The sequence below is a fragment of the Haliotis asinina genome, chromosome 7 (assembly GCF_037392515.1).
Source record: "Haliotis asinina isolate JCU_RB_2024 chromosome 7, JCU_Hal_asi_v2, whole genome shotgun sequence".
Classification (NCBI taxonomy): Eukaryota; Metazoa; Mollusca; class Gastropoda; order Lepetellida; family Haliotidae; genus Haliotis; species Haliotis asinina.
In genome coordinates, this window is record NC_090286.1 from 35,208,598 (window position 1) to 35,235,647 (window position 27,050).

At 41.0% G+C, this 27,050-nt stretch overlaps 1 protein-coding gene across 3 annotated transcripts; it reads left to right on the forward strand.

Annotated features, from left to right (window-relative positions):
• The first annotated feature begins 831 nt into the window (after positions 1–831).
• Positions 832–26,554, forward strand: LOC137291011 (uncharacterized). 3 transcript variants are annotated; one of them, XM_067822250.1, is made up of 3 exons: positions 832–1,184; positions 21,988–22,240; positions 24,248–26,554. In XM_067822250.1, the coding sequence occupies exons 2-3, from the start codon at positions 22,025–22,027 to the stop codon at positions 24,566–24,568; spliced, it is 537 nt and encodes a 178-aa protein (XP_067678351.1). In that variant the 5' UTR covers positions 832–1,184; positions 21,988–22,024; the 3' UTR covers positions 24,569–26,554. The 3 variants fall into 3 exon arrangements, with proteins under 3 accessions (XP_067678351.1, XP_067678350.1, XP_067678352.1); XM_067822249.1 differs by lacking the exon at positions 832–1,184 and adding an exon at positions 12,379–12,417; XM_067822251.1 differs by lacking the exon at positions 832–1,184 and adding an exon at positions 20,019–20,085.
• The last annotated feature ends 496 nt before the right edge of the window (positions 26,555–27,050 follow it).

Genomic DNA, 27,050 nt, shown 5'->3' on the forward strand with positions numbered 1-27,050 from the left:
AGAGACAATATTTATCAGGTGGTTGATTTGATCGAAAAGTGTAATTGGATATGTTACGGACAGCGGGCGATAGCATATTACAAATTACTCATTCTGACTCACTGTTGCAATATGGTGAAGTTGGTAAACATCAGTTTCCTAGTGTCCACGTTAAAGGTACCCATCGAGTCACATCGGATGGCTGGAAGACCTGGAATTACATGTGACCTACATACGTCACAATGGTATTCCTTTTCTGCAGACATCAGTCGTGTTAGCAGAATATGCACCAGCTTAAGTGAAAAAGTAAGTGGTTTATGCTGAGTAACATACATGTATACTTATATGCTGTATATCTACGCTATCTTTACTCAGGGCCGGGGGGGGGGGGGGGGGGGGGGGGGGGGTAGCTTAGTGGTTAAAGTGTTCGCTCGTCACGCCGAAGACCCGGGTTCGATTTCTAACGTGGGTACAATGAGTGAAGTTTTCTTCTGGTGTCCCCTGTCGTGATATTGCTAGAATAGCGCTTTATGATCACTCCAGCACGTTAATACTTCTAAGACAAGGAAAGTGTTGTCCTCAAACCATGCACAAAATTTATACAGTTTACACCAGCCGTACATACTGTATCTGTCAACTGTGATATCAGTTTCAGGCAATAATGCATCTAAACTGAAATAATTGTTAGCCTCCTATTATAATTTCCTCGTTTCGTACCAAAACAATCTTCCACAGTTTCACACTAACCAATAAATACTTCCACCGCTACTTTGTGACATAAAACAAAATCAGTTCTTGTTCATAACACTTCGTTCCGCTATATCAAGTGGCATCAGTAACTATGCAGATCGGACCCGATTCCACGACGCGTCCGACAGTCGGATGAGTGTTGCTCGACCAACAAGTCGTCGCTTTTCCCCTCCTGCCTAAGCCGCGATAGGGAAACGATTACAGGGTAAGACTAGCATAATTATTGGTCGGGCTTAGTGTTATGTGGGACATCAGATAGACACAGCTATGCCTCGAAAGAATTACCGTCTTGCAGCGTTGTCCGGCCATGGCGCACCAATGCTCCCTGCGTAGAGAGGGGCGAGAGTGTTGAGTCGTCCAGGACGTGAAGGAATGGATTGTACAAAAAACTGTGTGTTTCTTTGAGGAAGCTTTCCGGATTGGGCAACGTATCCCTTTGGGCATCTTAAAACGGGGTAAGAGCAAACGTTCACAGGATCAACATGTATTTTGTGCTTGTTATACGATAATACGTGAATGTCGTGCTGGACATGACTTCCTTGTCGGCCTCCGTCTGAACGTCCACACGTGCATTACACATGCATTTACACCTTGATATCCATATGCATGTGTTAATATACATACTGGTGTATGATCTGTGCATTGTTAACTGGAAACTGAATTTTAACAAACTGAAACTCCACGCGGTGCCAAAAACCGATGAATGAGAACTGTTAGATTTATGTATATAATATTCATATTTATTGTAAGAAAACCCGTTATCTGTACGTGTAATTCTCTCCCTATCCCATTACTAGGCCCCCCCGAACAGATGCATTTGTAACGGGGCGAGTACGAAATGTTTACATCGTTTCAGTAAACATTTAACCGTCTCTGAAGGCATTGATCAATTGACTGAGGGCAGGGAGCGTTCTCTCATAGTCTAGGTACATATACAAGTCTTTGTCGCCAAGAAAGTGTACATACATACACATCACTGACTGAATTGTGTTTGTATATTTGACTGTAACCGTCGGAGTAGAAGCAAGTTAAATCAATCCCAAGCTGAACCATGACTGCATTATGCTTGAATCGATCGATTTCTGTGGCAAGAGTTAACCCTATATACTTCGCGCAGACGCCGTACTATACTGCGTGTTTAAATGTCCATGAGCTCAGCGAAGTTAAGCCAGTTGGTGCTGATAGACTTAAAATTAACCACAAGGGAATGTAAAAATTAGAAGTATGTTTCAGCACTATTGTTGGTAGCGTGTGTTAACATGGTCAAGTGGGTGCATGTTTTCGGTAAAAGTTCTGAGAGGGTGAAATGGGTGAAATATCCTGGTACGTAGATGGGAAGCTCTCTCTCTCTCTCTCTCTCTCTCTCTCTCTCTCTCTCTCTCTCTCTCTCTCTCTCTCTCTCTCTCTCTCTCTCTCTCTCTCTCTCAAGCTCGACGTGTACATTTCACTTGCATGATGTTTATTGCTGGTTTTAAACAGACACTTGTTGGAATAAACATGTGTTGATGAGATTATCACCGTGAATTCTGACCCGAGTGACGTAAGATTGGTAACAATAATGTTATAACCACTTAATTATTGGACCACCTGAAGTGACGTGAACTGTAGGACCACCTGAAGTGACGCAGAAGTGCACTCGGTATAGAATTCCACACCGAGTAAATATATGCCAGTGGGTAATATGACGTCACTATTAGAATGCTGTTATTAATAATTATGTGAGCTATTACCTACATGAACAATAGGGGCAAATTACATCATCATTGACATATAGTCACACAACCCCAGGGCTCGTGTCGATGTCAGTTGTTGAATGCTGTACTATCTCAAATCAAGGAGTAATTGTAGTCTGCCTCACAGCCGCTGAACCACATTATTTTACCTTGTGTCTTGCCCCCAATCCCCCCACCTCTCCCCGGCATTGCTAACACCCTAAATGAAGCACGTCTGGATTTCCTCAGATTCAGGATTTGCTATCGCATTGGGGCTCCTTTATAATTTCAATGTGTTTACTTGTTACTTTAAAAATCATATATATTCATAGGTTAAGCGTTACTCAGGAGTAATTGTCACCTGTTTACAATCAGCGTACTCATAATAATACCTACATCGATATATAAACAAACGAATGCTAATGTCAGATAGTCTGCTGCACGTGCAACTCCGCAAATGATCCAATGACGTTGGGTTTTGGCGACTGATAAGCTAACCAGGAACATGTTCTCGTTTAGGTAAGCTCCGACTAAATTTACCAAAAGTTAAATCAGCTGTTAGGACTATTCCAGTAATATCACGGCGAGGAACACCAGAAATGATCTTCACATGATGTGCATGTATGGGGAATCGAACCCAGAGCTTCAGCGTGACGAGCGAACGCTTTAACCATTAGGCTATACATCACACTCAATGGCCCAAATTACACCGTCCATAAAGTGTTAATTTTCATCAAAGAAAAGACTCGATGATTGTGTAGTGATGTATAACTCGGATCAATATTTATGGCAATAACCAATACCAGGCGAAGCGTGAACGCTATTTGTCGAGCAGTTACTGTCGATGAACCGCGTCAAGCGTTACACCATTGGTCAGGATTTGCTGCAATATAACTCTGAATCACTGAGTAGCTCTGTTGGCTGGTGTGGAGTCCCCTTTCATCTCAGTCGTCATCTTCTTTCATAAAGTGCAAGTCTTGAATGTCGACCTGAAAATTTGATTAGAACCGTGCATTACGTGTGAATTATTCTAATGACTTTGTTGATACAGTTCTAATGGGAGATTAGATTTCGTACGCACTGGCGCCGCTTTAGAAAGAGATTCTACCATGATACTGGAGGTATTGGGGTGGGATGGGGGTGAGGGATGGGTTGGTGGGGGGAGGGAGAAGGGGAAGGGGGGAGAGAGTGCAGCTGAATGTTCAACTAACTCATATTAACTCAAGATCTTACATTCGATAAAGTTAACTGAACGCGTGACAGATGATGACGTTATATGGAAGCTGTTTACAAAGATGCTAGATTAGATGATGTTAACTTGAACTGTTGACTCGATGGTGTATTCTAAAGATGGTAACAAGATGATGTTGACGAAAGATCTTACAGTAGATAATGTTGACGAAAGATCTTACAGCATGCAGATGATGTTGACGAAAGATCTTACAGCAGATGATGTTGACGAAAGATCTTACAGCAGATGATGTTGACGAAAGATCTTACAGTAGATGATGTTGACGAAAGATCTTACAGCAGATGATGTTGACGAAAGATCTTACAGTAGATGATGTTGACGAAAGATCTTACAGCAGATGATGTTAGCTAAAGGTGCGACAGATAACTGCGTTAACTGGAAGATACTGATATTGATACTGGAGTAGACCATGGTCATTAAGGCTGTCACAGTAGGTTTTCCTGTTATCTGAACGAGATGTCCCTAGAACTTTATGTTAAGAGTGTGTGAGTTTAGTTATACGCCGCATTTAGCAATATTCCTGCAAATATCGCAGCGGGGGACACCAGAAATGGAGCTCACACATTGCACCATGTGAGGAATCGAATCTGGGTCTTCGGCGTGACGAGCGAACGCTTTTAACCACCAGGTATATACCCCACTGCCCCCTTTGATGGTATGAGAATGACGACAGGGAAAGGACGAGTAGTTACATGGACGATTAGATACATGCAGAAAATACCACCGAGGAAGGCTTGCAACGAACTCTCTATAAAGTAAACTGCCATTATATTTGACTGAAACAAATATAACTGTATTCTGTTGTATCCGAATCCCCTGAAAATAGTAGTTCAACGGACACTGCCCATCACCACTCCTAACCACCACCCACCACCCTCCCCAATAGGAAAAAATGGAAGGAAGGAATATCAATGAAAATAAAATAAATATAGAAACCAGTATGTAAGTGTAAGTTCAATAGGACCATCAGATTCAAATTAATAATATTCAAGACGGCGTCCATTTAACCTCGACTGCTAAAACTATGACAATGGTGAAACAAACGCTGTGTATGACAGAACGGTCATGTGGTGTGTCCTACAACCATGTCTAAACTAGTCTTAAACATCGATCACATAAAAGGCAACTCTATCGCCTGGGAACGCCCATTCGCAATGTCGTTAAATCTCGTTCTATCTCGCCGTGTGCGTAATTCCATTAGTACTTGTACTTAGAAAGCCAGGAAAATCTCACATCCATCATCCTGAACTAATACATCCTATCAAAAATTATCTCAGCGTCTTGGAATGCGTCTTCCTGTATACGAAGTGACAGTTCCTCAAATTGCAGTAAGACTCCCTGCTTTCAATGCGTATAAATATGGTGACAAAATATATTTTGCTGTTCGGGCTGATCTATGCGCGTTGTGTGTGAGAGCTGAGTTTTATGCCGCTCTCTTGAATTGTTTTTTTTTTTTCGTTCAGACAGTTACATATATATTTGGTATGATTAGTCAAGAGTGACAATGAATCGCAAATATTTACCACTATAGACGCAACATCGGCTTGGACCATGGATCATATGTGATGCGAATTTAGCATTTATAATCAGCGGATCCTGGATGCTAAGTGATACAACTCCGCATGATGACGAGTTAAGAATACTGCCAATGTGTGGCAATCTGCATGAGCTTGACTCTTTATTACACAGCGACGTTTTGGCGTGCTGTTTTAAGACACATATGAATGAGTCACGTTCATGATCAAGGGGCAAGGGGCAAGGGGCAAGGGGCAAGGGGTAATAACTCCCTCGAAATTCATTGTGGTGAGTTATTTTCCGCAACCGAGACAGGATCTGCTGATCGGGGTTCCAATTAGATTCCCCGGCTATAACGATCCAAAATTTATAATTAAAATTTCTGTTCGCAGGATCATACATGTCACCAAAGAGTTATAATGTCATTTGCATGAGTCGCTTTGAACATTACTCCCCAAAGTAGCCCCCAAGCTCATTCTCAGTAAACTTAGTCTCAGTATTATTCGTTTCACTCCTATACTGAGTCTAACACACCCTTACATGAGGTCGCGTCAGGTACGCTTTGAGACTGACCGGTCGGGACACAGGCTACCAAATTTACTTAGACTGTCCACAAGCTGTAATGTAACTGGAAAAATAAAAATCAAGTAGGAGTTAAACCCCACTCACGCACTCATTCGATGATCACGCGACTGCTTTTATGACGACTAGTTTCAAGCCCTGTTTTCAAACAATACAGTAAACAAATTTACGTATGAGCAATCACTGAAGGTATTACCAGAATGCAAAATATTCACGATATACCCACTCTTTCAGTTTGCTCACATTGTTTTGGATGGCTGGTAACCACTGCAAAATGTTTCTTGTTTCTCACGGTCATAAATTAACATTGCTTAAGTTGACTTGAAAGCCACACCAATATTTAAGCAGCTTTAAATTGTGAGATATATCCTTGAATAATACGCGACAGGTATTTAATTTCGGTGTTATTGGATTGCTGTAGTCAGGTAAATGGATGAATTTGTAAATGAGTGATAAGATTAACCCCCCTGTCATGTTTAACATGTTGATGTTGCCAAGTGAAAGACGAGTGTACCGTCTACCTAAACATCTATGCGAGCTTCAGAACCAGTCTGGCACTCTGTCACAAAGGAACCTGAAAGCCTATGTCTCCCAGGCGTCTGAGGATTGGAAGGCGTCATTATCTTACCCAAAAGTAATTGACATTTAAACGTTGTAAAGAATTAAAATCTAGCTTGGAGGTAGACTTGATTTTATTGAACACGTTGATTACGTAATGGGCTTTGGGTGGATTGGGATCTGCCCGTTACATTTGATATTTTGCCAGAAGGAAATGTTTAATTTACCAAGTAAACAATGTAGACATTAATGACACGTGGAAAAAAGCAATATCGCGGGGAAATCTGCTAAATGTATTTATCAAATTATTGCCTCGTGTAGCGGGTGAGGTCACAGTTTCTATAACCTTTGCTTGGCAAACAAGAACAGACAGATTGTTGACTGTCTCACAGGAATCTATCTAAACACTATCAGGAAGAGTCAAAATGTGTGGCATAAATATATGTGTCGATAATGATGCTGATGTTGATGCTGATGATGCTGATGTTGATGCCGATGATGCTGATGTGTTGATGACGATGATGCTGATGTTGATGCCGATGATGCTGATGTTGATGCCGAGCTGATGTTGATGACGATGATGCTGATGTTGATGCCGATGATGCTGATGTTGATGCCGAGCTGATGTTGATGACGATGATGCTGATGTTGATGCCGATGATGCTGATGTTGATGCCGATGATGCTGATGTTGATGCCGATGATGCTGATATCGAACATGATGTGGTGGTAATTCTGATGATGACAATGATGGTGTGTGTATCCAGTATTCTCGGTGATGGGAATACTGCGTGTTTGTTAGTATTTGTTTAAAGTCGAGATCAGAAATATTCCAGTTTCATTACAGAAACATGTACATAATCCAGTCTGGACCTGAAAATCACGTGACTGATGTATGAGCAGTGAACCCGTACCCTCGATCATCCAGCGTATCTTACATCTTAAATTTGGATATCTAATGCTCTGGATAGTCGAGTGTGGTTTTTCGCAGCTTTTAGCAATATGTCAGCAATATCATGGCGGGGCTGGATAGTCGAGTGTGGTTTTTCGCAGCTTTTAGCAATATGTCAGCAATATCATGGCGGGGCTGGATAGTCGAGTGTGGTTTTTCGCAGCTTTTAGCAATATTTCAGCAATATCATGGCGGGGCTGGATAGTCGAGGATGGCCACCTGAATACTGTTTCTAACGGTGATACGGGGTAATTGGTTTATGATGATCATCTTCATGATAATCATGATGGGCGATGATAGTGGCAATACTATCATATCTGTCGTTAATGAGGAACAGCCATGAAATACCAAAATGGACACCAAGAATTCCTTTGAGCATGGCAAAACTGAATGTTGGAGCTCACACGTCTCGTCAGTATAACGACGTCAATGACACCAGCTGTTAATCACTCTGCAAAACGGAGCTGACAATTAACGTCGCTCACTCATCAGAAAATATTCCCTTGTGGCTTTCTACTTCCGTGTCAATCCCTCATCAGCGAAGGTCATGCCCTGGTCTCTATATAACACTTTACACTTATTAGAAAAAAGATATGTTTTTGATGACTTGTTCATGACACATACTTTTTACCCTTTATTACGCTCATTCAACATATTCAACCTGAGGAAAAGTTAGACTCAAAACCGACCGCCGCCCTAAACCATCCGACACCTCCAACTCGGTGAATATCAGATGCTCCCTCGATAGCTTTAAGTCTTATTTTCGAGTATCACATCTCTAGTTTTACCTTAACGTCTAGTTTGTAAAACGTCTGTTGTATTCTCAAATTTGGTGTTGTCCTATTACGTCTCGTTTTGTGAAACCTGTATTATCATTTGTGCTTGTTTCCCGTTTCAATACTTTACCTCTCCCCACTCCCCTACCTAGATTAGAATACTATTGGTCTTCAGCAACTCATTCTTGTGGTAAAACTAGGCTAAAGTGGTTGGGTGGTCAGGCTCGCTTACAATGTTCCGGTATGTTATCGAATCCTAAATGCTTAGATCGATGCTCATGATGTCAGCCTCTCGCTGGATGCACTATTATTATTAAACCGTCACGATTTTGTCGGAATGTTGTCCAAGAAACTGTTTTATATTGAATATCTATTACTTGATACACAAACTCGTTATTTGGATTAACTTCTGCATTCCATGTACGTTGTTTGCACGACCATGGCCAGTTTATGACCGGATTCTGGCGAATGCTGCATGAACGCTCCGGTATGTTATTGATTATTTACATGAACGTACGGAAACCAGTTGTCCTCATAATTACCTCAGTGTCCTGCTGTGGCTTATAGCGATTTTCGGTAATGTAGCACTTGAAGCGTTCGGTGTCGGGGTCGGTGTCGGGGTCGGTGCGGTGTGGAGGCACTGACGTGTGCGACACGATGATGTGTGACACGACGGAAACATATACCACACTGTGATCACACTCTGTGCCAGTCATGAATATATGTGTAGCCTGTCCATGGCATATGATGCAAGATCATTACGAACACTTTCTGAAGTGAACGCGAAAACCAAGCCAGTACTTATCACCCCACCCTCACACACATAAATAATTGATTCCATGTATGTTCGGTCAGAGGACTAGCTTGATGGTTACAGTGTTCGCTCGTCACACCGAGTGTCCGAGTTCCATAGCCCTGATGTATAAAATGTACAAAAAACATTCAGGTGTCCCCATATTTCATATTTCAGGAATATTGCAAAAAGTAGCCAAAAACCAAACTCGCCCACTTTCTCAGTAAAAATTAAGACCTCCACATTTGCTAAACACTGATGAATGCACATGGAGTGTACATATAAATTGAATCTACGTCTTTCTTTCATTTCGAGGACGGTAGGGTAAGCTAGTGGATAAGTGGCCGTTCGTCAAGGCGAAGGCCCAGTTTCCTTTCCCACGAATGTGGAGGTCTATTCCTGTTTTTTTCCTGCCCTGACATTGGAGACATTCTGTTGGTATTATTGGTGGCCTTCTGCTAATATAATAATAGTGGTATTATCGATGGTTTTCTGCAGGTATAATTGGTGCTCCACTTTAGATGAACTAAGGGTAATAAACTTTTGTTCTGGACGGTACTTAAGAGGCCATATTACTCCGTCTGTTATTCGTGGCAGGGCACATGAATGTTGTTTAGGGCTGATCCATTCTGACAACTTGGTTTTCGGTTTATAAATGAGCTGTTTCTGTTGGGAAGAGATGAACTCGAGTTATGGGTTTGAAATGGTGTTGTTTGCTGTGGCGGGATGCAGAGAGACGCGTTGGCATGTGGTGCTATTCGTTGCTGTGCCACATTCCGCGACCAGGTTCTGTGGAATTGGGAACGTCACTTGACATTACTGTGAAACACAGGGTTGTGGAAGGGAGCTCGGTACGTAATGTGTCATGTGACTGTGCAGTGCGATTGTGCGATTTGATACAATGCAGACTGTCTGTGAACCACCCTTGTTGGAATAAACAATCGACCACGCTGTTCCAGAGAAAAACGAAAGTAGTGCCTGTATCAGGTAACCGGGGCCCCAACCAACACCAACACCGATGGACTTATCTCATTTAGACTGAAAAAGAAGAAGCCCCAGTGAGATGGGAGATTCAGAAACTGGGGAAATCTAAACGTGGTTCATTTAGAGCTTTAGTATTGCAGTGAGGGCTAGGTAGTAGGGCTAAATATGGTTCATGAACTGTGAGACGCACAGACAGACACCATACCTCCACACACAGCCCATTTTATGAAAGAAAACAGACACACAAACGCCTGACGATATTATCCACTAGATACTAATATGTTCTCGTAAATACACTTGAAAAGAATTAACCGCGCCAAACCAGTAAACAGATGAAGATAACGTTTTATACCACTTTCTGTATGTCATGTTTAAGTGTTTGTATTGATCAAAGAATCGTTAGTAACCGAGGTGTGTACACTGTCATCTAACACTGACAGCTACACACAGAGGTATCAATTAACAGAAACCCATTTACACAATCCTGTCATATCAGATCATGGATGTAATATTAACATTGCTGATGTGTTCATCGTGATCTGTGTGATGTGAAGGGTGTCAGTATTTACATTTGTTTGTGAAGCTTTTACAACGTCCCTTTCATGAAGACCTCTAAAAAATTAAATCTTCCTTCATGTCATTTACTGTTCACACCAGGCAAATTCAGCCTTTTGGGATCAGTTTCGCTTAGGAACATAAGGAACTTTTGCCAGTTTTGATAGTTAAAAACACTATTTAGATTTCAACTTGTCGACATTGTCGTGACATTAATGTTTACAATGCTTGGATAGTAAACCTGTACTAAACTACAGGGCCAAATAGCATATGGACACGTGTGACGATGACTAAAACGAACCAATAAGGAAATCGTTGTTAGATCGTGATGTATTTCACACATGTTTCACACATGTTTCACAGCTGTGTTATGGATCATAAATCTGCAGTGTCTCGGCGACCGTCCTCAGAGACGTACTTGCATCACAATGCAGTGTTACGTCATACGTTACTTGCCGTCACAATCAATCATACGCTACGTGGCATCACTAATCCCACTGAACCCGATAGCTACCAGAGCTTAGTGTACTGAAGACAAATGGCTTGAGTGGCAGGTGAACCATTGACGTATGAAAAAAGTGATCTTTGTGGCGTGTTCTATAATTTTATCTTTTTGGCAAAGTCGCGAATAGCTCCAAAATCAAAATTGCTGATGGGCGTTAAGAAATAGTCACATTTGTCCCATATGGGGAATCAAAACCGAGTCTTCGGTGTGACGAGCGCCCGCTCCAACCACTAGGGTACCTCCTCATAAGGCATCATGAGTTTTAAAAAAATAAAATTCCAGCAACTAATTCTCAATTTCTGGTTTAAAGATGTTCACATGTTTACATGTTGTTTTTTTTACGGCATTGTGACAATAAATATAATATATCTTTACATTTCTTGGTAGAGAATGAAAAGTGGTCTTTCTTTTCGGATGACTTTTTAACCTAGGCAAATTTAGGACGTTTTACCGGTACTTTTTTTACCGAACATCTAGCGCTTAGGAGCCGTAAACTTACTTTACTTACATACCCATACTTTAACATAGACTTACGACAGTCGTAACGCTACGTTCGCTTTTTGAAACGAGACTCTGTGCCGTTAGCTTGAGCTCGCCGTACCGTCATGCTGTTCCCATCATAAAGAATATAGGGCAGCATGAACAAGTTCCCAGAGATTTTCTCTCGTCTTCCCACGTACAAAGGGGTTACACTGTAAAGCACTGTATGCCCGACACCTGCAATGGGCAAACTGTACATTAGTTTCTGAAAGTTGGAATTACGACTTTAATCCGCGCGATAACGACCGCCCTCCTTTCACGAAGTACACCCCGTCTCATAAACTGTTATGACTAATACACACCGTTGACACTTGTTTACAAAACGTCAAGTCATACCATCTAACGTGGAAATAATACAGTGATGGCTATTTGTATAAGCCACAGTGACGAACACAATAGGAATGCAATCATCCTAAAATTTCCTATTTTTGAGTTATTGACAATATTGGCTATTAGGTTGTTTTTTCACAGCTTTTGGAACGGACCTATTAATCTGTGAGTGACTCAGGTAAAATTTATAGGTGTTTATAAGCATTAAGTCAAAGTACTGACTCCATAGAAATCGCTGACAGGCCTATATGTGTTAGTGTAGCATTTAGCCCGAGGCTGCTAGGTACATTCAACGTGACATCCGTCTTGGTATTTCAGTGTTTTAACATGTCGTAAAGGTCAGTTGAAAACTGTAGTTTACTCGTATATCCACCTTAAACGAAAATGTCACCGCGGTTAGATCAAAAGGCCAGGTTACCTGGCGGGTATACAACCAGTGCAGCTTATCACCGAGTGTGTATTATTTTCATTTGTTAAATATTTGCGGTCAGTCGACCGTGGTGTGGTCTCAGATGGGCATGCGTTATGCCCCTTGGGTGTTGAGCGACAGTCAAGGGTTGCGGTTTTGTCAGATGATATTTCTTTGGGATCCTGTTTACACCTGAGATGAGGATGTCACACCCATACCTTGACAGGTGAGAAACAATCATGCCTGTACGTACTAATTTCAAGATATATAACTACCAGAATACTATATATTCTTCCAGTAGTAGCGTGCAATGTGTTCTGATCTTCGCTCAACAACCGTTGTCAAATAGACGTGCATTCCAAGGTGAATAGATACCTCTCATTTTCATTTGTCAGAGAACGTTACCCGCTGTGTCACCTAACTTAGTTTTTACTATTTTATAATGTTTAATTAATTCTGAATTTTCCAAATTATCATGTGTCGCATAATGAAGTTTTCTACATCACATATTAAATGTTTAAACCGTGCTATATCAACTGACAGTTTCTAATCATACCTGTATACGTGTAAATGGTCTATTTATCATCCCATATTTATATTTCCTATCCACTCCGTAAATAATTTTAGATTCTTTATCAGTAATAAGATAAATTTCAATAACCAATAATGCACATTCCGGCGTGTGTCTGATTTCCTACAATGAGAAAATTGCTCTTTCGTCAAACCAACATACCCGTTTTCATACCAACGTAATTATGTTTTCAGAAGATACATTTATATCTTTCTTCCTACATGTTTTGATCTATATATAATCGTGTTCAATATTCAGTTCTTTTGATGACAGCACCTTGCCTCGTCCCCTGCCCCAAACGCAGTAACCCCTGACTATCAGTGAGTTGATCGAAATACAGGACTACCAACACACGCCACTAAAACGAACGTGGGTCATCCATCTCCCCATGACACATAAATATCACCATTATCTACTAAATAACATCGTAACAGACTCTAATATATGAAGGATTACCGCCCTGGCTACTGATCTCAGTGTTAATACCTTCCATCGCGTTCACTGTATATATTTGGTTAGTAAAGCTGTTTGTAACATCTTGCATATCTCCGTTACGAGTTACAGCATTCGTAACTACTCGCCTCTTTCCGTAACCTGCAAGAATGACCCGAGTAGTTACGAATGGAGTTACAGGTCGTATGCCGAAGTAGATGCTGTTGGCTATTTATCATTGTTGAATGTTACAGACCCAATATATTATACCCCCTTGCTTGTAACAGCCAGTATAATACACTTACCTGTTACAACGCGTATATCACAGACTGTACAGCCCGGTCCTATATTATCTTGCTTATTACAGCTTGTATATGCATTGTGCATAGAAGATAGGCCATATACCTAACACAGGCCATAGATCACGGCTACATGTTACTGAATGTATTTATGTACCGCTGCTACTTGTTACAGACCTCTTGTAACACGCGTAATGCAACTAACCACCAGGAATCTGCATGTTACAAAGTGGTTGTGTAACAGTGAGTACATCAGCGGTGTGTAACCATGAGTACACGATATGTGTACATGACAGGTCGTATATCATGGCTGCACGTAGCGGGTCGTATATCAAAGCTGGGTGTTACAGAGTGTTTATCACATTTGTATATATCACATAGAACATGACGATCGCTTGTAACAACCCGTATATCACTCCCTTCCCTAGGTTACTTCAATACGGTTTTTGGTGACCCTTCAGGTCATGCGGTGTTGATGTCTGGAGTCGGTACTGGTTCCGACATGGTTTATGAGTCATTCCTAAGTATCATATAAACACAGGTTGATATAATGTCCGTTGACAGGATTACAGAGGTGGGTTACCGTTATGTTAGTAATGTCATTACCATATCAGTTGTTATCTGCATAGTTGATAATCTCATTCCGTTTGCTGTGGCCTTGCCTTTAAAAAATTAATTCCGAGTTCACAGTAGGGTTCCACCACACGCGAAGATTTTGTTCTGCAAAACACCATAGACTATTTCTGTGGTCGCAAAAAAAAAAAAAAAAAAAAAAAAAAAAAAATCAAGCTCTTCGACATGCTATTTACCTGGATCATATGTTATCATGTATATTCAAGTACTCCAAAGTTATACATGTATTTGGTTTGGTTCATGTAGTTCATGTTTGTTCACGTGTTGTTGTACGTCGTATTCAGCAATATTCCAGGCATATGGCGGCGGTCTGTTAATAATCGAACCTGGACCAGACAATCCAGTGATCAACATCTTGAGCATCTATTTACACAGCTGGGATACGATGACATGTGTTAACCAAGTCAGCAAGCCTGACCACTCGCCTCTGACGACAAGCATGTGATACTGAGGACCAATTCTAACCGAATGTTCACGGGTACGCCTACACGGTCTTAGATTAGGTCGTTTTTTAAAAAGAAAAAAAACTGCGACATTCCGTTTATTACGCTGGTTATGTATCATCATATATGTTCAGTGTAATTTTCATAGCAGTTGGATGATTTAGTCCCCGACATCCGGATATTGTTACTGATACAAATATTATAGTAATATGACAACAGACGTTATCAGATAAAAGTGTCATTTTTAATTTCATCCGGAAATAATTAATTATATAAAGTGATAGATATTCCAGACTTCATATGTCACGAAGGAACTAGTTTCACCGGCATGAACTTTTAATTTCATGACATATTCAAAGGAGGACGATAAGTACATATTTAGTTGTTCATAGGTGACGAATGAGGCATGGGATGATGTACATAAACCCATGGGTCCGAGGGACCAGTGAAAAACGTATATGACTTACCGAACACCTCAATGTTAATTTTGAAATGTTTGATGCATGAGTATCGGATCGTACACTTCAAAGAACCTGTGTGAATCAGACGATTCGAATCTTACATCTTGCGGTTTTCTCCGCAAGTATTGTCTTAGTAAAGTCGCTGCGGTGTAATTCCCCTTCTTCACATTCACAAGGACTAAATTTGAACGGTTTGTCAAAATATATTTATCAGAATGCCAAGCAGATTTTATCGTTGCCATCGCTAGATTTTGCAGACGACACAAGAAAAACAGATTTAGAATTATCTCCCTTCCATTGATTTGCATTCGCAAAATATCGGTACTTTCCGTGCATCATGCGTGATTCAATGTTATTCGAGATAAAGAAGTACTACCGCGAAGTTAGGTGCCATTGGCAGCGGAGTACATTGCAGTGTACCTCGCTTGTAAGTACCTCGAGAATGCAAATGGACAGAAGTGAGATAAGGTAGTTCACATATAATTGTGCAAGTCTTTGAACGGCTCTAATGCAGAATGAATGGATATGTCTAAACTGTAGAACATAGTTTTATCCATCATCCGTGTTTATGTTATCATTAGCGCCACTAACTGACAGGCCATCAAATCAATTTCAGTGAAATAAACACTACTGTTTTGACAATCAGATGTCATGTATGCAGCCCCGCACATGCAACTATCGATAAACATTGTTCTGCAGAGAGTGCATTACGTGTTGTACAGGTAGACTTACAGGTAAACAAAGTTAACAGGCTTATCGGTATTCTTATTAAATATTTTAACGTAAAAAATGCTTTCGATTGCGGACATGAACTGTCCACCATTGCAACTGTGTAGTAGTAATATATGAATAATGCGGTGAATTTAAATGAGTTCAAGATTATTATAAATTGTGAGTGAGTGAGTTTAGTTTTTACGCCTCTTCTAGCAATATTTCAGCAAAATATGACGCCGAAGTTGATATAGAGACACCGCGTTTTGGGTTGCTTGAGTGCATGTGCGTGTGAGTGTAAGTGTGGGTATGTCTACTGGCATCGACCACATCTGTGCTTCTTGTGCTAGCCGACTGAGATACCTTGTCGTAGTTTTACCATAAAAACTCTGACACCAAGCCGACCTGCATATAATGCCGATGGCACGGAAACAAGAACCATCTTCTTAGGTCTTGACGTCAGCGGGGATCGAATCAATGAGCTTCCCGTCTCTGGGCAGACACACTTTCCACTGTGCTACGAAGACAATCGAAGTGCCATATAATCAATTCTGTGACTTGAAATAACAATATGAAAGAAGAATGTTTGCTATTTTGTTAATCTATCTCGATACAAGTCCTCTTATACAGATATTTAGTAAAACAACCATATGCAAATAATATATGTGGTTATTTGCAATTAAATCACACAGTATAACAGTGAGAAGAGTAATTTGCACAAAGCTTATATGTTCATGCTGGTTAACGACACACAATAATCTCCGTCATTATCAAGGTAAAACATAGTGAGTTTTACGACTGTGGACACCAGAAATTTGCTTTCACACATTTAAAATTACATTTGTGACGTCATTCCATTGTCTGCTCGCTCCATTATTTACAGGAATGGAGCTGTGTGTACCAGTTTCAAGTGTAAGACCTTGACAGTTCGTTCTCTTTGCCTTACGTGTGGCTTACAGTACCTTACTTAGGTAGGGTAATATCCTCGTAACGCTCCATTCCTTAAAATTAATGACCCTCGGCTCCTCCGGGATATCGGCTCCATTATTTTGGAACTGCTTACATGGGAACTGCTTTACCCACTTGACTACCCCACCGCCCCATTAGGGTAAGAAGTGTGAATCTACACTCATCCAGGCCTGTTGTGAGACATAACTCACGGAATCGGAGTCAGGCTCTCTGATTTGGTTGATGACAGTCACTGGATTGTTTAGTCCAGACCCGATCTCCTCCCTGATAATCGAACTACTGAGTGCGGCATAAAACAAACCCAAACAGCCGTTATTATTTGAATCGTCCCCGTGCAGCAAACCCAGTTCCTCTCGTGTGTAGTCTACATATCGGAGCAGCAATATCGCGACTGTGGTATTTTTCAGTTATAAAAATCCAGACTTGTATTATCCAACCCAGATGTACCAGCTAGTTTCACGTGCAATACAATACAGTCAGGCTTAACGCTTTCTCCCACACACGGGAAACGGCTGATCTCTGGACCCTTTAGAGATTTATCTGAAAAAAAACTTCTGTAATATGTACCAGAGTTTGTTTACAAATCCGTCGACACAAACATAACCCTTTAGAAAAAAAAGTGGAATCCTGTTACTTATTGCCTCCACACAGGGTTGCTGTGCGTTGAGCCCTTCTGTTGAGGTTGAGATGTGCGCGGCTGTCAAGGCTGGGACCCAGAACATCGAGGTCAGAAATGTTCATGGCAGTGGTACAGATATCATCATGAGTAGGGGGCAATGAAGCCGCAATAAGTCTTAAAACACAGCACGCGCTGTTCGGGGTCGATCCCATGGCTAATTCCACAAGGATATTATGCTTGGCTACGCGATCTTATATCACACAAAGGGTAGCCTCGGAAGACTCCTTAAAGATTCACAACACTTTGAGCTACCCCTCGAATGTTACGTCAGTGCAAGTGAAATACTGTCACAGTCAGTTGGTAGTTGCATGTTACGGTTAATTAATGGTTCTATGTCACGGTCATTTGACAATTCTATCTCACGCTCAGTTTGTAGTTCTCTGTCACAGTCACTCGTAAGTCTGTCTCACGGTCAGTTGGTAGTTCTGTGTGTCACGGTATGTTGGTAATTCCATCTGATGGTCAGTTGGTAATTCCACCTAACGGTCAGTTGGAAATACTATCTCTCGGTCAGTTTGTAATTCTGTGTCACGGTCAGCTTTAGATCTATGTTACAGTCCGTTGGTAGATCTGTGTTACGATCATTAGGATCTCTAAGGACCGGTTGGTTGTCTTTGTCACGGTCAGTTGGTAATTCTATCTCGCGGTCAGTTTGTAGTTCTACGGCATGGTCAGTTGGTATATCTATGTCAAGATCATTGGGATCTCTGAGGACCAGTTGGTTGTTCTTTGTCACAGTCAATTTGTTAGAATTTCTGCATAAACGGATAGTTTGTAGTCGTGTGTTACAGTCAGCTGGTAGTCCCACATCACAGTCAGTTGATGTGTTTCTACGTCGGCATCTGTTGGTAGCTGGGATTCAGTGTAGCTATTCCACGCCACAAATTGTTATCCCCCCGGCATGTAATGCGGGGGGATATAGTCGACGCCTCGTCTGTCCGTCCGTCCGTAATCATTTTGTTTCTGGAGCATAACTCAGAAACCGTTCAATATTTTTAGACCAAACCTGATAGATATAGTAAGCTCAGCCTATGGTTGTGCCTTTTGCTATTTACAGATTTTTGGCATTTATATTTTTTTTTGTTGTTTTTCAATGGAACATTTTGGTGTTAGTCTTATGGTGGGGTGAGCTTCGTTTCCGGAGCAGAACTCAAAAACCGTTCAATATTTTTCTGCAAAACTTGGTAGATATATCAGTCAGAACCTGAAGTGGCACCTTCTTCTATGTACAGGTTTTTGTGATTTATTATGTTCTCGGTTTCTATGGAAATGTTTCGGACTTAGTCTCAAAATGGAGGGATGGGCTTCGTTTCCGGAGCAGAATTCAAAAACCGTTCAATATTTTTCTGCAAAACTTGGTAGATATATCAATCAGAACCTATAGTGGTGCCTTTCGCTACTTACGGGTTTTTGTGATTTATTATTTTCTCGGTTTCCATGGAAACGTTTCGGACATAGTCTGAAAAGTGAGAGGTGTGTTTTGTTTCCACAGAGTCTGAAAAGTGAGAGGTGTGTTTTGTTTCCAGAGCAGAACTCAAAAGCCGTTCAATATCTTTCTGCAAAACTTGGTAGATATATCAGTCAGAACCTGAAGTGGTGCCTTTTGCTATGTACAGGTTTTTGTGAGGTGTTATGTTCTCGGTTTCCATGGAAACGTTTCGGACATAGCCTCAAAATGGAGGGATGGGCTTCGTCTCCGGAGTAGAACTCAAAAACCATTCAATGTTTTTCTGGAAAACGTGGTAGATCTATCAGTCTGAACCCATAGTGGTGCCTTTTGGTATTTACAGATTTTTGTGATTGATTTATTATTTTCTCGGTTTCCAATGAAACGTTTCGGACATAGTCTAAAAAGTGAGAGGTGTGTTTCGTTTCCGGAGCAGAACTCAAAAACCGTTGAATATTTTTCTGTAAAACGTGGTAGGTATATCAATCTGAACCTGAAGTGGTGCCTTTTGGTATTTTCAGATTTTTGTGATTTCTTAGTTTCCCGGTTTCCATGGAAGCGTTTCGTACTTAGTCTCAAAAGTGAGAGGTGTGTTTCGTTTCCGGAGCAGAACTCAAAACCTTCTTAATATCTGTCAGTAAAACTTGGTAGATATGTGTGGCAGACCCCAAAGTGGTGCCTTTTGCTATTTACATGTTTTTCTGATTTATTATTTTCTCTTTTCCATGAACACGTTTCTGACTTTGTTTCCAGAGCACAACTCGAAAACCATTTCATATCTTTCAAAAGATCTTTGCAGATATACGAGACAGATCTTGAAATGGTGACGTTTTTTTATTACAGATATATGGCATTTATATTTGTCATGAATTCCATGGAAACAATTCTGACTTGGTCTCAAAACACAATAAGTAACTGTCAGATGATTTGTCCTTTCAAATATGTGAGGGCCGGGGGGATATGCCATCTTCTGATGACTCTTGTTTTACTTTCGTTTTTCCTCTCGAATGGCACAGGGTCTTTCAAATGAAATGCATCTAGCTGAAAGCGATATAAAGATGAAAACTCACTCAATCGGTGCATCCAGCCCAGGCAGCTATATAGGAAAGGTTGCAGTTCTATTTAAAGCGTCAGATGCTGATTCCGAGCTATCCTGTTACATTCGCACTTTCATTCACAAACAACAGACATGTTGCTAATAGGATTTTCAAAGACACGGTGCAGAGTATAGTACAGATGCATCATACAGGTGAGTCCGGGAATAATAAGTTCATTTATGGTACTTCATAATTTGAAAACACATAGATTGTTCAGAGATTCTTATCATTCAAACAGTGTCTGACACTTCATTCTCGTTCTGTCGTTCCAGTTGTAAATGAAAGAAAAAGATTCATCATCTCGTATTCACTTGTCAGGAAAATTTTACTGTTAGGCCTTGATAAATCTCTTGTTAACATATCTGTAATTGTATTTAAAAGCCCAAAGTGTAAGTTTAAGGCAAGAGACGGGGAATTGTACCATGTGATTTATTATCACGTGACCCAGACCGCAACTGTGACCCACAACGGGCCTTTTCCAAGCTCTTGAACACCCTTATGCAATGGAGTGGATTAATACGCAAGGGCATATCTTTTTGATTGACGACTTACTAATTCATTCGCATGAATTGAGGTCTATTACTTACATTCAAGGAGCCCAGGCTTCATATAACTGTGAGGGTAGGAGAGTTTGGGGCATTAGTCATAGTCTCAGGCCGTGTACAACACTATGTAAAACAGCGCATGGTGCGCTGGTATTATCTCCAGCAATATAGACAAAAAGCGTATAAGGTCGTGTTCTTATGGCTGATGTTAGTTGGCTTTTTTTTTTACACAAGAGTACCTTTTCATTGTACTAAAGACACTTCACGGAGTACGTAGATATATTTTATTGCTAACATAAAGTTCTCGACGATGTGCGGGAATAATGTAAGTTCACTTCAAATGGCAGTCAACCACCATTTCTGCAAGTTTTCATCTTTTGGACACGTCGCACCACCTCTATTGCAGTATGCCGTGGCACAGCACCACGTTTCCGACATCGAAACTGCTGCGCATTTGAAATCGACCGAGTAACAAACTTTGAACGCCATCATCATACGGGAAGTGCACTTAGGACCGAAGTGATTGGCGCCATATAAATCTACAGGAGAAGCGGTAAAGGGAGATAACTGAAGAATGCTCCCCCACCCCCCACCCCCATTGTCTGAAGCCGACAGTGTCAGTTTACCCTAAAAAAATAGTACCCATTGTTGAAGAAGATTTGTATACGAGATCAGTAAACCCAGAGCTGAGAGCACGTGTCATTATGGGTGGGGCATGTTACCGTCACTGTGGACATACGTGACTATCGCAGCAACGTTCGCGGTTAATCGCACCGGATGTGTTGTCATGGATTTGTTTTGTTCCGCTATTTCTGCGTACACAACACTTGGGAAGCTTTACACTGAATAGTTGATTTCTTTGTTCGTATATATTCGTATACTGTAAGTCAACACGTGTTACTACTGCTTACTGCTTGTCCACAAAGAATTTCTTGTTAGTTGAAAATGTGAGTTTTCGATGTGAATTTTAGCTACGTCTGACTCCTAACTAGTAACAAGCCATGAAGATCGGGGTTAAACTGGTCTTCAGTAACCTTTGGTTTGTCGTAAGAGACTACATGAAACACATGCCATCGTATCCCAGTTGCTTAGGTCGATGCTTATGGAGTTAATCACTGGATTGTCCAGTACAGATTGGATTATTTACATATAGCTGGAATAATGCTGAGTGTGGCGTTAAACAACAGCCCAACTAAATAGTCTTTTTAGCCTTCATAAACCTGCAGTGTCGTAGAGGAACCACCTTTTTGAATGTTTAAATTGTTAAAGGGTCTGTGTTATATAACTAAATGTGAACATGGCCCAGAACAATTTTTGCACGAAATACCCTGGTTCAGGGTCTGTGTCAGAGACATTATGATGCAGTGTTATCTAAGAAAGTTATCCAATCAGCACCAGGGTATCTTATTGCAACGAGTGAAGGGTATAAATGGCCTGCGTCGGGTGGGCAGACCTATCTGGTTGTTCCAGATGAGCCTCTGTTGAACATTATCACCTCCTCTACCGCAGGTTCATCTCGGAACAGATCGAGGCCCCGGATTCTCTGATGGACGATATAGACATCAACACGGGGATCATCCCAATACGACATTCCAGCCTCCCCGGGCAGGTGAAGCTTCCCAAGAGATACGAGAAGGTGTGCAGGGAGACAACTCTCAACGGCAGGACTCGGAAGATCAGTCAGGCGCAGGTGCAGAAAGAAGGTTTAGGAGATCGTCTGGATGACCTCATGCAAGCTATGCTGTGGGTCAAGCAGGAGCTGGTAAACGAAGTTTGTTTTGTGATAAAGCTGAGTATTAAGCCGCTTTGAACAATATTAGTTACTTCACGGCATGGGAGAAAGACTGATATTAATATTGTTTTGACATTTTGGGAAGAAAACCTACATGTTTATTGCTGATTGACAAAGTTTATTGCCACGGGAAATCTTTGCGTATTGAAAAGCCGCTTTACAACGCAGAAGTTCAAAAGCAGAGTGAGTGAGTATGGCTGAATACGCCAATTTTTGCAACATTCCAGCAATATGGAGGACACCAGAAAGGGCTTCACACATTGAAGGCATATGGGAATCGAATCCGGGTCTTCGGCTTGACGAGCGAACACTTCAACCATTGGGCTATCCTACCACCCCTTTCTGAGGAGTGTAGAGACGCCTTAGCATTGTTTGAAACGTTATAAGTGAAGTGAGCGAGCGAGTGAGTGAGTGACTTACGTTGTACTCCGCACTCAGCAATATTCCAACATTATGGCGACTGTCTGCAAGTAATCGAGTCTGGACCAGACAATCCAGTGATCAACAACATGAGCAGTTAGGAACCGATGACATGTTTCAACCCTATCCCGTTAGTCGCCTCTTACGATAAGCATGGGTTGCTGAAGGCCTGTTGTACCCCGGACCTTCACGGGTCTATAAGTAATTCTGTTATTACCGCTTGTGGGTTTAACGTTGCTTCTGGCATGTCAGGACGATCAGATCGTATACATCGTATACAAGACAAGTGGAGGGTGACCTGGAGCTCGGCTATACTGACTACGTACACACAAATATTCTAACGCATGGAGGTGCTGAATGAGGTGTAGCGTACCAGAGCTAGCCAGCACGGATATTAGTTATATAGGAATCAGGCGTACAGAAATGTGCCTATTCTGTCTCACAGTCCCTGAATCATATTATTTTTGCTACTGCCTAGCCCTCCCTGCAACGCTGAGGCCCTAAATGAAGCAAGTCTAGATTTCCCCTGGTTCTGAATCTCTGGTAGACTAACATCTAGTCTCTGAAATGGACATATTTTACTGAAAAAAAACCCGTTCATGGTGAAAAAAATATAGTATAATGAAATGGAGCCCAGAGACTTTCTTCATTTTAGGGAATCTAGACTTGCCACATTTTCTAGACTTGAGTTGGCTTTCTTGGATATATATATATATATATATATATATATATATATATATATATATATATATATATATATATATATATATATATATATATATATATATAGACACACACACACACACACACACACACATACATACATACACCTCAGGGTCTGTACGACAGACTAAATCTCTGGTTTCTGGCTTTATTTGTCACATCAAAATTATATATGTTCAGAGACTTAGCTAGCGTAACTGTGCCCAACTCAAAATCAGAATATAGAGCGGTAGCCGATACACTGAAAGCGTCCATATCTCTCAAATGAAACCGAAACTGGTTATGCTGTTTGCCTGATTACGAGTGCACGATGGATAATGTCGTGCGTATTCTGCTGTGTGTGCTTATTTTCATGTAGCACATTGGAGTGTATACTGAACAACAATAGTTAGGGATATGTAAATATTTAATTTTGAATAATGATGTATTTATTCATTGACTCACTGATAAAATATCAGTCATAAAAATACCAATATCCCTTATTTATTTTGTCCAGTATCTTTCGCACAGCACCACGACTGAGCCGAGCCAGAAACAGGAGAAAATCTGAAGTGTGTGCAGGCTTAAGGGACCGTTCTGAAATCCGATTTTGGTTTTGGTACATTTCTCTGTACAGAAACAACCTTGGGATACATACCGGTAGTACACATGCCGAATGAGTGAATTTTACTTTACGCCGCTTTTAACAATATTCCAGCAACATCCGGACGGGGGACACCAGAAGTGGCCTTCACAAACACATGGCGAGAACAACACTATATAATAACGCGGCAATTCAGTATTGCCTCCATTTTGAGAGACTCAAGATGTTCTTTTATGTTATTATTGTTTCAGATTCTACTTCGCCAACACGACATCCTGCTCAAGCGACAGTTTTTTAACATACAAGACACGATCCATTCCCTCCAGAGGCCAAAGCCAGAAGAACAGTCATCAAGTCAACACAAATCAAAACATCACGTACATTTCCACGATATGGACAATTATCTGCTGGATAATTTCGTGGTGCGTCCGTCGTCAAGTGTGACGCTATTGAACGACGTTGACGAGGGCGAAGAGGAAGATGACACTTTCAGACCTCGGACATGTTCAATGAGAACCTCGCGAGATCTCGCAGCGTTGGCGAGACGACGCGGTAGTAAAGAATTGGTTTGACAAAGTGTGAAAAGTTGTTTTTCGAGGATCACTAATATGGCGTAAACCCAACAGATGCTTGATGTCTGGACTTTCATATGATATAAGTTTCTACTGGGCAAAAGGCAGACGTTACCCCTACTGGGCCTCAATACGAATATGCAACTTCGACTAGGCAGCTAGCTCTGGCATATTCGCCAATTCTTATGTCACTGCAAGTGATCTCTCCACAACTCAGTCAATCAGCATGTGGTTGGGAAGCTTGTCTGGGCTGCATCGGGAAACAAGTGTCCATTTCAGTCTCCAGCTGTTGTATCAGTACCAGCGTCCTTGTTCGACCCCCTGCGAATGTATGGAATGCTGTGTACTTCCGCGCCTGTCGGGTGCATTACACGATGCCTTGTAACAAGTTGGAAGGAGAATAGCATCAAACATATACCGCCAGTGTTATCTAATGGACGGAGATAACGGGCCTTAACATGGTGCCATATACGATACACATAAGTTTTTAACAACGCTCTAATATGGGGCATTGCTGGGTGCTGGGGGTGGGGCTAGGGGGATATGTGAATGTTTTCTGTTGTTGGGATTTTACCGTGTTGTATATACCGTCAGTCGTGACCACTGCATTACATTAAATCGGCGTAATAGTTTTAGTAACGGATAAATCTGTACCCCCACCATTACAATGATACACAGCTACGGGAATTGTCCTATGTTTCTTAGTCTAATTTTCGGCAAGGGTTCTATTCATGGCGTGGTCGCAATGTGTGATGTTCAGTACTGTTGATACCAAGCAGCCTACTGAGCGAGTTTAATTTTACGCCGCTAGCCGACTGAGATACTATGCAGCAGTTTATTATGGATACCCTCTATATACTCACTCCGAGATTTATCCGACATTTATTCCCTCCCCTTAGGTAACACCTGTCAACGTCATTTAGTATGAAACGAATTATGGTCGAACTACCGACATTTTTCAGAGACTTGTTTGTTTTATTAAGGGTTGTGAGTCAGTTGAAAACACGATTTACCAATCAGCGTTGGTTGTATCTGATTCTAAAGTTAGCTTTGCTCCAAGTCGGGTAAGCTCGTGGATGCAGAGTAATATTATATCGTTTTGAAAGCCAAGTCAAGAGGACAGTTAAAGGGACAGTGTCTCCTTGTTATATATATTTTTAGAAATTATGATTTTAAGTATTAATTAGAACCTTAGAGATTTGTTCAAGTCTTGACGTTAGTCTTGTGTAACAGTATATTGGTTTACCATTCCCTATTTGAGAGGTAGCGGTCTCCACGTATTCACGCTTGACTGAAATGAGATATTTGATTGAACGAAAGCAAGATTCGTGATAACTGGACAAGTATCTGTAAGTACATTCTTGCATTGGAAGTGGACCAGAGACTCTGTGATTGGTCGAAGGCTCGATAGTAGGAGCCGAATTTGATGCCTGACGATTGGACAAGAACTGTATAAAAGTTTGTCGAATTGTTCATGAATGGTTAAAGAACTAGACTCAGTAGTTTGACGAGAACGAGTTGTTCGATGATCTGACAAGACCTTGAGACTTTACGGTAACAACAACATGTTGGATAGTCAATCTTGATAATGTGCCATATTTCTACCGCTAATGGAATCTGTGTGAAATACACACTCACATACACAGTCAATATACACGATAACAGCATTGTTTGTGGAATTATACGGGTGATATGATGTCATATAGCATACACGAAGCGTGTTATTACGAAACACCGTGCATTTGCTTCTGTTGTTAACTGTATTCATTTTACAACGATCACAATAATTGTGGTATTCTGTCACCTCGCTTCACTTCAAGATGTATACCGTTGCCTTAATTAGAACATCTAAAGATCTATGTGCAATAAGTGATTGTTTACCACATGTTTGTGGTATTCATCTCTTCCCTGTACATCAGACTCAGGGCTATATATTTCCTGTATCAGATTTCCCGAATATTGCAATCAATAAATCATGCATTCAAATTCGTGAGAATTTCTTAATTTTTAGTGGAGTTATGGGTTAACGCTAAAGCGTTCGCACGTCATGTCGAAATTGGGTGTGTGTGAATCATATTATCGATGTCCTGCTCGTAACTAATAGCAGGTAACTAATTCATCCATAGTCAGTTACTCATTTACATTGGTACAAAGTTAGCATTTATTTTTTCCACGTAAGTATATTTCAACTAATATTTTCCTGTCTTCATATCTTTGATGCCACTCCACTCTGGATTTAAAAGACATACACATTTTCCTTTCCACAAGAATATATGTTCATCCGTTTGACACAAAAAAAGTTTGTATTCACACAAATGCCATCAAAATGGTACTGCTTTTGTTTCTTGTCCTTGAAGTTTACACTGTGAACGGATGGGCTTCTTATTCCAGGTGTGTCCCTGGTGCAATCGGTGCAATCGTCGGTTTCTTTCAACAGTCGCGCAAAAGACAGTACACAATATCAATATCAATATCAATACAA

What these genes read in the sequence shown, in the direction of transcription:
- LOC137291011 (XM_067822249.1), top strand. Translation starts at nt 12,389, where the DNA reads ATGAGGATGTCACACCCATACCTTGACAG. An exon ending in TCACACCCATACCTTGACAG is followed by an intron (nt 12,418 to 21,987) that starts GTGAGAAACAAT and finishes CCTCTACCGCAG; the next exon opens with GTTCATCTCGGAACAGATCG. An exon ending in TGTGGGTCAAGCAGGAGCTG is followed by an intron (nt 22,241 to 24,247) that starts GTAAACGAAGTT and finishes TTATTGTTTCAG; the next exon opens with ATTCTACTTCGCCAACACGA.